The sequence below is a fragment of the Cariama cristata genome, unplaced genomic scaffold (assembly GCF_000690535.1).
Source record: "Cariama cristata isolate BGI_N322 unplaced genomic scaffold, ASM69053v1 scaffold1443, whole genome shotgun sequence".
Classification (NCBI taxonomy): domain Eukaryota; kingdom Metazoa; phylum Chordata; class Aves; order Cariamiformes; family Cariamidae; genus Cariama; species Cariama cristata.
Window position 1 is genome coordinate 1 of NW_009606430.1, and position 11473 is coordinate 11473.

At 43.1% G+C, this 11473-nt stretch overlaps 1 protein-coding gene across 1 annotated transcript in view; it reads left to right on the plus strand.

The window, feature by feature from the left end:
- The first annotated feature begins 1944 nt into the window (after positions 1-1944).
- Positions 1945-11473, plus strand: part of SCUBE2 (signal peptide, CUB domain, EGF-like 2) — a 39355-nt gene continuing 29826 nt past the window's right edge. Inside the window, exons 1-3 of the mRNA XM_009696342.1 lie at positions 1945-2119; positions 2564-2689; positions 5962-6096. Of these exons, the coding sequence (XP_009694644.1) occupies positions 1945-2119; positions 2564-2689; positions 5962-6096 (436 nt within the window). The remainder of the gene's footprint in view (positions 2120-2563; positions 2690-5961; positions 6097-11473) is intronic.

Below are 11473 nucleotides of genomic sequence, written 5' to 3' on the forward strand. Positions count from 1 at the left end.
GAGGGTAGGGCACCGGGTTAACGCCTCACCTTTGCCGAAGGAGTGGGGAAGTAAACTCTGCGTCTGTCACGGCTCAATCTGCCTTTGGTCGCCGAGGAGTAAACCCAGTAATTCTTCCTGCAGCCTCCTCTGCGGCCACCTTACTGCCAAGTTTAAGGCTGTGATGTTTGCTCACAGTCTCCCTCCTCCAGGGACTCTCTTCAGCTCAGGCTACTGTCACTACACGAAGAAACCTTGCTCCCTGTGCCTAGTGATATTTTTTTTTTTTCCTAGACCTCTTTTTCCATGCTTCTGTATGCATTAATGCTGGGGTGGTTTTGCCGCTGCTCTTCCATGCATGCTGCAGACTACAGCGGGTTAATATAAAAATAAAATAGCAGAACGGCCGTTTTGCTGCTGGCGTGAGATCTAGCTGACATCTCCGTGCCATAGCTGTGAAAGAAACCCCCTCCCTGATGTGTTTTCTGGGACTCGCCTTGCTGGGGCAGGTGTGTCCCCCAGCCTCGCTGGCCCAGGCGGGGAAGGGGAGTGCTTACCGTGCAGGGGTTACACAGCCAGCGCATGCGGCTGGTGCTTCTTTCTGCACGCTGTCTTTCCTTCCTTGCCCATCCTTTCCTCCTGTCCCATCTACCTGAATCCCACTCGCTCGAGGCCCTTCAGCAATTCCCTGCACCCCTCCTTGCATGACTTGCTCCCTCAATTCACTGCTTCCTCTATTTTTTAATGGCTTGACTTTTCTGCTTTGAGAGGAAGCGGATTCTGCTGCTCCCTCCAGCTGTTTTTGACATTCCCCTTCCTTTCTGGAGGTGGTATCGGAGGACGTCGTCGCTGTTACCACCTGAGAGCCAGGAGAGCACTGCTGCTGTGGCACTGGCTCTTTGCTGTGTTTCCCGCTGCCAGACATCGTTAGGAGTTAAAACTACAAGAATACTTTCTGAAGTTGGCCACTGTTGCAGTGCCTACAGGCATATTTCGTGACCTGGGGCGGGGGAACAAAAAAGAGAAAAAAAAAGATGAATGCTATAATCATAAGTGGGAGAGGTGCTGCCTGAAATTCCCCGTTTAAAAGTGGCTGACTATTTAAGTAGTTATCTTCTGCTGATACTCCCGCAATTCATTCTTATTTCGGGAGTCACTTTTTGTACCTATGTGAGGTGCTGCTTCTGCAGTTCTTCATTTTAGCCAGTTGCTGGAAATCTTCCTGTTTCTGTGTTTGAATTCTCTTCTGCTGTATGAAAAACTTCTGCTGATGTCTTCTGCTGCCCATAACTTTTCTTCCTCTTCTTCTGTCTACACTTCTTCATCTCCAGGACTTCCTCCTGTTGGTGTTTCCCTTTCTTCTCATTTCCTCTGCTCTGAAGTTTCCACCTGGATATTTTGCTTCAGTATGCTGTGCTTTGTGATGGCTGGCCAGGTGATTTGGCAATGCTGCCCACCAGATACTATTCTTGTATTTAAAAAATTGCCATTACTTATAAATGATACGTCTGTTTAAGGGTAAGTCAGTCTTTTAACATGTTGATGGTGACTTTGAAAGTACATTTCTGTAAACTCCCCTTGTTAGTTTAAAAATTATTTGGCTTCCTGAGCGTGATGTCATGGATGTGATCAAGAACTCTTTCAATAACTGGATTTTGTTAACCAGAAAGATTAACAGTCTCTAGTGAATCTCTGTAAAACTGTCAGCTAAATCTCATGGAGGATCTAGCCCGTAATCGATCGTTTTGGATGTATTTCGAACTGGGTACAAAAGCTTAACACAGGCTTATCTGAATTTCATACAAATACATCTATATGCAGGTAGAGCATTATACAAATTTAAGTTCAGATATGGTCTCTGCATGTTTCTGTCCTGACTCACAAATACTTACAGTGTATGTGGTGCATGCACCACAAACGAGCTCTCAGCCGTGCATCATCTCGTCAGTGATGTGTACAGGAGACATGCCCTGTTCTCCACCTTCTGACATCCCTTCTGAATCTGGTCTTTTCACAGATGTGGATGAGTGTTCCTTGGGACTTGATGACTGCCACCCAGATGCTATTTGTCAAAACACCCTGAAGCTGTACAAGTGCACGTGCAAAGTGGGTTACACTGGCGAAGGGAAGAAATGTGAAGGTAAAGTGATGGAAGCGCTGTGCTCTGCCTGTGTCAGCGTGAGGTATTTCTAAGAAGGCAGAGCCATTAAAAATAATGGCTTACAATACAGAGGATGATTTTTAAATCAAAATAGTAATTGTTTCTTCACGTGATTTACCACTTTACAAAATCAAAGGCAAACAGATTGCGTGGCTTTTCACCTAGTAATATCATTTGGTCTAATGATTTGTTTGCTGTTTAACCAGCAGGCTTAAAAACTGTAAGGTAAAGCTACACGAGAATCTCAGGGCATTTTGTTACTCTTTAGAAACATTCAGCAAGTAATGCGTTAAGTGTTGTCGATTTGCAACACAATAATGATTTTGGACAGCAGTTGCTGCTCATTTTTACCCAGTTGCATCTCTAACTGTTTATAACATGCAAGCAAGCATCCATCATATTGACTTTTGCTTTCTTCCTTAGACATTGATGAATGTGATAACGACTTCAATGGAGGCTGCGTCCACGAGTGTTTCAACATTCCAGGAAATTACCGCTGTACTTGCTATGACGGCTTTATGTTGGCTCATGATGGCCACAACTGCCTGGGTAAGAAGTGTGTTCCTGAACATTGTGAGTGGTGATGCTAACATAACCCTTTAACTGCACCCATGGGAAATGCATAGCGATCTGTTGGGCTGAATCAGCTCAGCCAGGGAAGAATGTTACATATGGGACTAAGGAATCCCAGGTACTGATGTAGCATCCCAGTGCGGCTCTTTCTCTCTCTGTAAATGAGAAGAATAGTGGTGCTACGTTTCTGTTAAGTGCTTTGGGCTAAAATGTGTGAATTGCCATCTATTATTATGCTAAATGAATTTATGTAAAAGAACATACACTATCGTTGTCTTTGCTGTTTGAAAGTTAGTTTAGGATCAGTTCTCAGGTGTATTTACGGGCTTAGAAATCTTCTCTCTCATACATCTATAACATGTGGGCTTTTCACTCTTGCTGTGTCCGAGTACTTCCTGACATGCAAGCTGTAAGGAAAGGACGATTAGGAGCGTGCAGGAGCTGTGTGTGACACGGGCTGTTGAAGTACAGAGGGACAGACTAAGCCAAATGCTTGGAGTTTCCCTGGGGGGTTAGTGTGAAGCAAAGTACGCAACTCTGGAAACATGTTCAGTCTTGGCAACGCTCCCTTGACCATGCATGCACACACTCTCACTCACCTTCTTTTTCTTTATTTAAGACCTCGATAGTTTCCTTCTTTTTGCGTGCCAGCAAGTGAAAATCTTTAAAAATGGGTAACAAGACCTTGTGGTTTTACTGTGACGGTACTCTTCAGCACACAGCACAGCAGTGTGCGGACATACGTGAGTTGCCAGGCTGTTGGCAGTCTGGTATGCTGCTGATGTTACCTCCCTGGGACAGAGCCGCATGTCGATGAAGCTGTCCTGCTTCCAGGACCCACGCTGGGCACCCTGCGTGGCACTGCCCTGCGCCGTGGTACCTGTCCCGTTTACTTTTTCAGAGATGGCTCAGTTTTTCTCTTCTGCCGCACTGAGTGTGGATGTGCCTGGGGAATCCATGCCCATGTCAGTCAGAGGAAAACTTGCTCTCACAGCGTAATTTTAAGATTGTGGTTAGCTTGGCTGGGGTATTTCCCACTAGTGTGTGGCATATCGGGAGGGGGATCAGACCATCTCTAGGCTGTATCTGCTGCTGAGACAAATGAGAAAAGCTCTGGAGTCTCCAGTGGGATTGTGTTGGTTTTTATCTGCTGCGAAGCTGGTGCGTGCCCACAGATTAACTTTGTTAGGGTGTAAGCAGAGGAGAGGGTGAAGTCACTAAGTTCCAAGTATTTCACTAAAGTAAGTAGGGAGGGAAGCAAAATAGCTGCTGATACTGTAAAATGATAGGGAGACCATCTTATTTTTCTCTAATGCATTTGTGTGAACACACAGTGGAGTTCAGTTGAGGTTACCGTGACGGGCTGAATGTGGACAAACACGTTGCCTCTTACAATGCCACCAAAGGGTGTATTCTCTTTGTATCCAGTAGCCCCTCTAGAGTGTACTTCAGCTGACTTCTTGTGATCAGTAAGACCTAGACATAACTTAGACCAAAATCTACCACCTGTGGTGGTACTGGGAAGCTGGTCAGTATTGCATGACAGACTTTTAAAATAAAATAAAATGTCATTGACATACAATGAAGTTTTTACCACTGACCTGGCAATTTTGAGATGTGATGTAAATGTTAAATAAATATTTTGGCATGCAGCAAATTGGATCACATCTTCTCTTAATCTGTTTATTTACATTGTTCACGCCAGGGTTGCCCTCCTCTCACCCTTATTTTTGAAGATCTCGGCTGTGTGCCTGGGTTTAAGCCAAATAGACAATTACTTGCTGGAAAGAGATGATTTTTTTGAAAGCTTTCCAAGGTCTGTAAGACAGAAACATCTGCTGGAGTTCAAATCTGTAGTACTAAAGACTGATGGTGGCTGTTTATTCATGATTGTTTGCACATTCACATCACTGTAGAACTCTAAAATACTCAGCTCCTTTGTGATGGAGATATGTCAGCCGCTCTTTTTGCTACAGCAGGTCACATTCTTTTGCATCCAATTGGCTTACTCATTGCCTTCAGTAGAAATTAAATCTGTTGTAATATTGTGTTATGCTTCTTGCTAAAAGCCTTTCTCTTTCTCCCTTTTTAGAAGACAGCTGTTTTATGCCAGCAATGCTATAATGTTAAATTAAAAACATTGTGCTAGCACAGGAACAATGAACAGAGGGCAAACATGATGTTCCATATGAATTTGCAAATGACACCAGTGCTTTGCCTCAGCAACGTTTTGTCCTGTTTTGTACGGGACTGAGCATTTTTACTTCCTGTTCAAATTGTCATTTCTGAAAATTGGGGTAGGAAAATTCTTTGCTGGTAGTGGTTACAAAAAACCTGGGCTTATTAAGGGGTAAAATTCCAAAGATGTGGAGTTTGGGATGAGCATCCTGTTGTTCAGAGGCTTAGCTGAAGTTTTTCTGCTCTTTGTTTCTCTTGGTTATCTTGCAAGCAGAGCCCTTCTGTATTCTCTGGTATTGTTGAAGCTCTGGATATTGCAAAATCAACATTAAAACTATTTCCAGAACTTCTGCTTTTGTCCTTGACTGCAGTCAGGCAACACAGCAACAGCCTTGATGGTAAGTGGTGACGACCTAGAGTTGAGAGAGAAGGATAATAAATCAAACTGAGCATCAGAACAGATGTGATGTGTGAATTCTAGCTAGAGATTAAGTAAGGAGCAGGGAATGGATTTTAAGCTAAATTTATTTTGAGGTTTGTATTTTTCTTGTTCCACCTTTGCTTCAGAACAGGGAGCTTTCTGGAAAAACATGTGTTATAGCTTGGATGGGTTTGGAGCCCAAGTTGCGTTCCACTGAGTAAGTCAGAACTGTGTGTGGATGCTCAACCTAGATGTAAACGTGCTAGGCCGCTGAGTGGTAGGACTGTCCAGCTGCACTCAGAGGCAGAGTATGTTCACATAGGTGGTATGGGGCCCTGCTTCTGGCTCCACTGAAGCTACTCTGCCTTTGTTGTAACCAGTAACTCTGGTTAGTTGGCCATCATTTTTTGGGAGCCCTGTGGCTTGATTGGGCAAACAGTGAACAGGGAAGAGCAGAAGCAAAAATATACTTTCCCAAGGGGGACAGGACAACAACAACATGCTAGCCTGGGGTGTTCAAGCTGCCTAGGTGGTTACATGCTGAGTAGATGTGTGTCTGTACTGCATATTGAGCGGCTGTTGCCAGTATGAGTGTATTGGTGTTAGTACAAAGCTGATCTCGCTCCTTCTCACCCTCTCTCTCTTTCAGATACAGACGAATGCATGTTCAACAACGGTGGTTGCCAGCATGTTTGTGTCAACACTGTGGGGAGCTACGAATGTCGCTGTAAGGAAGGGTTCTTTCTAAGTGATAACCAGCATACGTGCATCCACCGCTCAGAAGGTACTGGCTGCTTGCCTCCAGGCACAAAACAGGAGCTTTTTGACAGAAGCTGACTGCAAAAATCTCTAAAGCAGCTTCAAAAGTATTTTTAGGTTGAGTTTTTCAAAGCTGCGAAGGGTCTTGAAGTCCTCGCTCCTTTTAAAAGGAACAGTGTGTCAGAATCTTCTAAGTGACTTTGAAGACTCTTTACATCCCTTCTGCCCCTTTGATCCCACCTGTATGTCTGCAGTATTGTGCTTGTGAAAGGCTGTACTGATGTACTCCCAGTGTACTTTATGCTCTGTTGTGCAGCTAAGCTGTGTCCTGGTCCAGGGAATGGGAACAATTCGGAGGACAGAGAGTTCTGACCATTTCCATTGGCTTTAGTTAGAGGGCAATACCTGCATTACCTTCAGGTACCTTTTAGATTCCCTGTACAGTGTTTAGGTTTCAGCTAAGAGATTGATTGTTTATCAGCCCCAAAGATATTCAAATCACATTCTTTGTTTTGAGTGAAACCTTTATGAAACGACCTTTGAGAGATCAGAGAGCCTTGGATATCTAATTAGACATCGGATTGAACAAAATTATTTTGGATGCCCTTAGGGAATACTTTAAAGTGGTTGCTCAGATCAGGGAGTTGTCCATTGAACTGTACAGTGAGTATCTTACTAAGAAGTATTTAAAGCTGCAAAGCTTTCTTTAATCTATGGCTTATTGTTGGCATGACTGTAAGAGGAATCTGAGCATGAATAAACAAATCTCACTTAAAAAATCCCCATAGTGAAGAGATCAACATTTATAGACATATATGGCCATCCACAGATGAGTGCACTGTGGTGGCTGTCATCTGACATAGCTGAATTGATCTTTTGTTTGAATTAAGAAGTTGTATTCTCAGTGTCTCTGGTACTGGACTTGGTCTCACGGGGGTCTGCTGATGCGTGGTGATTTCTCAGGCCATTGCTCAGCTTGCCACTGCAGGAGCTCAGCCAGGAGAGGGGACAGGCAGGAAGGCTGTGGTGGTGGGGCAAGGCATTGCCCTTCATGTTGCCTTGCTAGCAGTGATGTGCGTTTGTGTGCGTGCATGGATGACGAATCTGAGGATGAAAGTCAGTTGCTCGGACTCCTTGTCTCGTCCAGTGCCAAGGGAGGAAAAACTTCCAACTCTTTTTATTCTTACTTGCTGCTACTTGAGTACGTTCTACTCTTCTGAACTATGAGCAGCAGCATTTCCTGTCATTAATATTTGTTCCCTAAATTGTACATTTGGAACTCTACCCCTGTTCTCTTATTTTTAAAGATGCAGTTAATATCTTGTAATGTTTTGGCAAAAAAGGCCTTTTTTCCATTATATATATATATATTAAATTTCTGCTTAATTTAGTCTTCTTTTTTTTTTTTTTTGAGAAAGAAAAACAAGAGGGGAAAAAAGACGCATTTTTTCCTAAAAGCTACTAAATACAATATATTTTTATGGAAACCAGTCTTAAGAAAAAAACCTTTACTGTTTTTGCCTGAAAAACAGGGTTTTTTCTTTATACTAAAATACAGAAGTGTTTTGTTGTCTTTAAAAGCCATTTTTTTGGTTATCATACTGTGACTGTTTCCCTCCCGCCTCCCCACAATTACTGTGAAGTGCTCTGTGGGATTCCCCACTTCTTTTTTTTTTTACTTCTTTTTTTTTTTTTTTTTCCTTGGGTGGGCAGGTCTGTTGTAAGCCAAATCTCATTGCTTTATCTTTCCCCTCACTTTGTTCTCTGCTTTTCTGCTCATCTCTAGGTCTTCTATTCTCTGCCTTGTGTATGCATCTCCCAGTGTATATACTTTATTAGTTCTCTTTTGAGACCTCACAGCATTGATTGAAACAACAGTTGACACCTACTACGTAGACCATCTATTCAGTTTTGCTTCTTATCTGTAATATAAGGGAGTATTTCCTTCCATGTCTCCCAGCCAAGTTAGGAGAGTGAATACATTAATGCTTGAGAGACCTTGCTAGTGGTCTGCAATACTGGCCTTTACGTACACAGAAAAAGGGTGAACTGGAGTTGAGTCAGGAGAAACAGAGAGGCTTTGGGCTGTTGTATTCATCCTGATGACCAATGTAATGGGGGAGCCTAAGAGTCATCTGCCCTTCCAAGTCTATCTGCAATTATCCCCTGGGTTCCCTGACACCTACTGTGACATGGGATTCAAGGTCAGGTAGCTATTAGAGGAGAGTTTGATAATTAAAGTTGATCTTTCATCTGATATGACTGTGTTGGTCTGAAGCACAGGGGTGCTCTGAGGGGCTTTATGGTTCTGCCCAGCCCCTGCTTAAACCACAGGAACTCAAGGCATCTTGGGAAGTTGTGCACAATCCTATTTTTCTCCTTGGCTGTCTGCGCTGAATGAGCTCTTCATCTATGTGTGGGAGAATGGATTTACTTTGGGAGACTGTTATAGTAGCTGGCAGGGCAGCCATGCACATGTAGCTTGTTTCTGTGTTTAACTTGCTCCATATTAGAGAATAAAAACATTTGAAGGAAAAGAGAGGTTTTTTCTTGAGTAAATATGTAGTACATCTTGTAGTTGCTATTGCTGTGGATGACAAATCTTGCTGCTCTCCCTTGTGGTATTTCATAGTCATAGCTGTCTACTTGCTGGGCTGAAGCAATGGGAGTGAACTGGACCTGCAAGGTGAAAGCCACATTTGAAATCATCATGTGGACTGAAAGCTTGTACATAGGTGACCATCTCAGCTGTTGCTCTTAAGAGTCTTTCTGACTGTGGAAAGCAGTGATAACTAGGAAGCTTTTTGGAAAAAGTTCCCTTAAAACAAGGGTGTAGAAAGCATGAAAAAAAGACTAAAACGTTCCTGGGATGTCCTGTTCTGCTGGCTGTGCTGACGTTCCTCGCCATTAGACTATTAGAGAATGCCTCTGAGAATCTCTGGTAGTTCTTTGTAAAATTACATCCTCTCTCTCTGTCCCATTGAGTGCCTGTTTGATGTGCCCTAAATGGAGCCTTAATGTTCTTGGCAGATTGGTGGTGATGTCACTATATCTTCTGTGTAAAAAAGACAAAGATTTAAACACAGATCATGCATTAAGAGATTAATGTAATGTGACCTGATGGGGAAATACCGTGCTGGCTTTTTGCCTGTGTCTTGCCGGTGACAGGAGAGCTCAGATCTCACTGAAGTTTGCTGGGTAGCTTTGCGAAGGTCCAGTCGTTAGAAAGGACTCATCTCATTTGGGATCCACTAAGCCAGGCAGGCACTGGGTTCAGCTCTCTTGGCTGTGAGTGTGGCGATCAAGAGACTCATCCATCCCAAGACATTTGTGTGTCAGTAGGACAGGGACTCCTGCAAGAGAAATTGTGTGTCTGGGAAGCATGTGGTGGGATTCGACCAAAATTTGTGTGGGGTTTGGTTCTGGACCACAGTCTGCCATTGCAACAGCCCTGGCACAATGTAACCTGGGAGACTTTGTGTCCATGAAGGAGGTTGCAGTCACACAGCATTTATGGTTTTACAGACATTTCTTTAATGTAACCTTATAAAATGAGGCTGAGTAGAAATCTTCTACTACCTTTGGAAACAAGCAAACAGCTTCATAGTAAATGCTAGAATGTGTGGATGTATGTGTCTTCTGTGAAGTGCTGTATTTTGGGTGAGCTAGATTTTGGTGGGTTTGGTCATGTACACACAATGGGTACTTTGTTATTAAAATGTGCCCTGGTTTGGGAAGTGCAGTTTTAGCTTTCTGTGGAGACCTGATTGAATTCTGCTCACTCGGAATGCAGCAATCCCAAATTGAGCATTTAAACCATTTGTCTGATGTCAGTGAACTTTACCAAAGTACCTGCTCGAACAGTTTCCTCTTTGGTAGCTCAACAGAGACAAAAGAATAACTTCAACAGAACCTAAGCTGCTAATTCTCTTAATGCTTTCTAACGCCTCTGAGCTAACAGACCAAATCATATGGCATGCTTAAGAACAGAAATGTCACAAAAACACAAGAGTAAATGAGGCTAATTTGTGGCCTCATAGGTTGTCTGCTTCCTTGACTGACAGCATGACAATGGATGACAGCTTTCATGTGGGCTCATTGGGCTGTGCCTGTGTGCTGCAGGATTTGAAGTGCCATTGTCTTGTTGGACTTCTACAGAGTCCTCACTGTGGGAAAGGAATCAAAAAGCCAGTAGAGCAGAATAATCTAGGCTCTGCAATATCCATTCTTTTGTTGCTTAAAGCTGTCTTAATAGAGAAAGGGTACCGTAGCTTGTGCTTCGGGTGGCGAGAACAGTCTTCTGCAGAGCAGGAACCTAATTGAAGTGTGGTGGAATAATGGTGACGAGCTGACCTCTGCTTGCCAATACAGTGTTTTTGTTTCATGAAGGAATAAGGCTGCAAAAAGGGCTGTGTAAGTTTAAAAAATATATAGGGTGTGGAATTGTTCATGCAATCCCTTTTTAGCAGCATGATCGCCCTTTTCAGTTTCTCTCTGTGCATCTGTTCAACTCAGGTAATGTGGGATAAGCCCTTGTGGCCAAAGTATGCTCCACTTAGTCTGCTCAAATAAAGTGTTCTCACCGAGAAGAAAGAGCGTTTTGGTGTAATGTGTCTTATAAAAGCCAAATGCACCGGAGCAGAGAATTTGATGGCAAAGGTGTGTTCTCCATGCACTTGAGAAGAGCGTTCAGTTGTCTTTTCTCCCAATTTTGTAGCACTGTAGAAGACTTCAGCAAAAATCTGTGGTGTACTGTTAGGAAAAAAACCCTATTTTAATTTAGTCTAATGATCACGTTTGATAACTCAGCCAGCTGCTGTGTAGTTTTAAGTTGTGCATGTACAAATTGTGTCACCATCTCGCCAATGGCAAAGGCATTGCTTTAGCTGAACCATAGGGCAAGGTGAAAGAAGTTTTTACAATAATTCTAGGAAGAGTTTCTCCCTGTTTAATTGACTTCAACTTTTTGCAAAGGCCAGACAAGACCCTCTGGCAGTTATTGAGTGCTGGAGCATGAACAACTTGTCAGAGACAAAAATGACAGGATGTTTTTAGGAGATGCACCAAAAGGAGGAAAGTCACTAGTGTCACATTGCTTTTTCATGTGGTTAAAGCAGGCACTGGCACTAAATTCTCTCCAACAGGGAAGGGGTATAGAAATACCGAACGCTGTGATAAATCCCAGTGGGGTTATTTTGGAAGGTATTTGTTGAAATCAGAAAAAAACTGAAAACAAAATGTTAACAAAAAAAGAGAACTGACATACAGCATACATACAATCTGCATGTCTGCCTGGTCACTACTTGGTCACTGCTAAGGTAGGTTGTGGTTTTGGGAATCTGCTTTGTAGACCAGTAATTGAAATAGGGATGACTTCTGTGACTGTCAGCCTAGGCATTCCT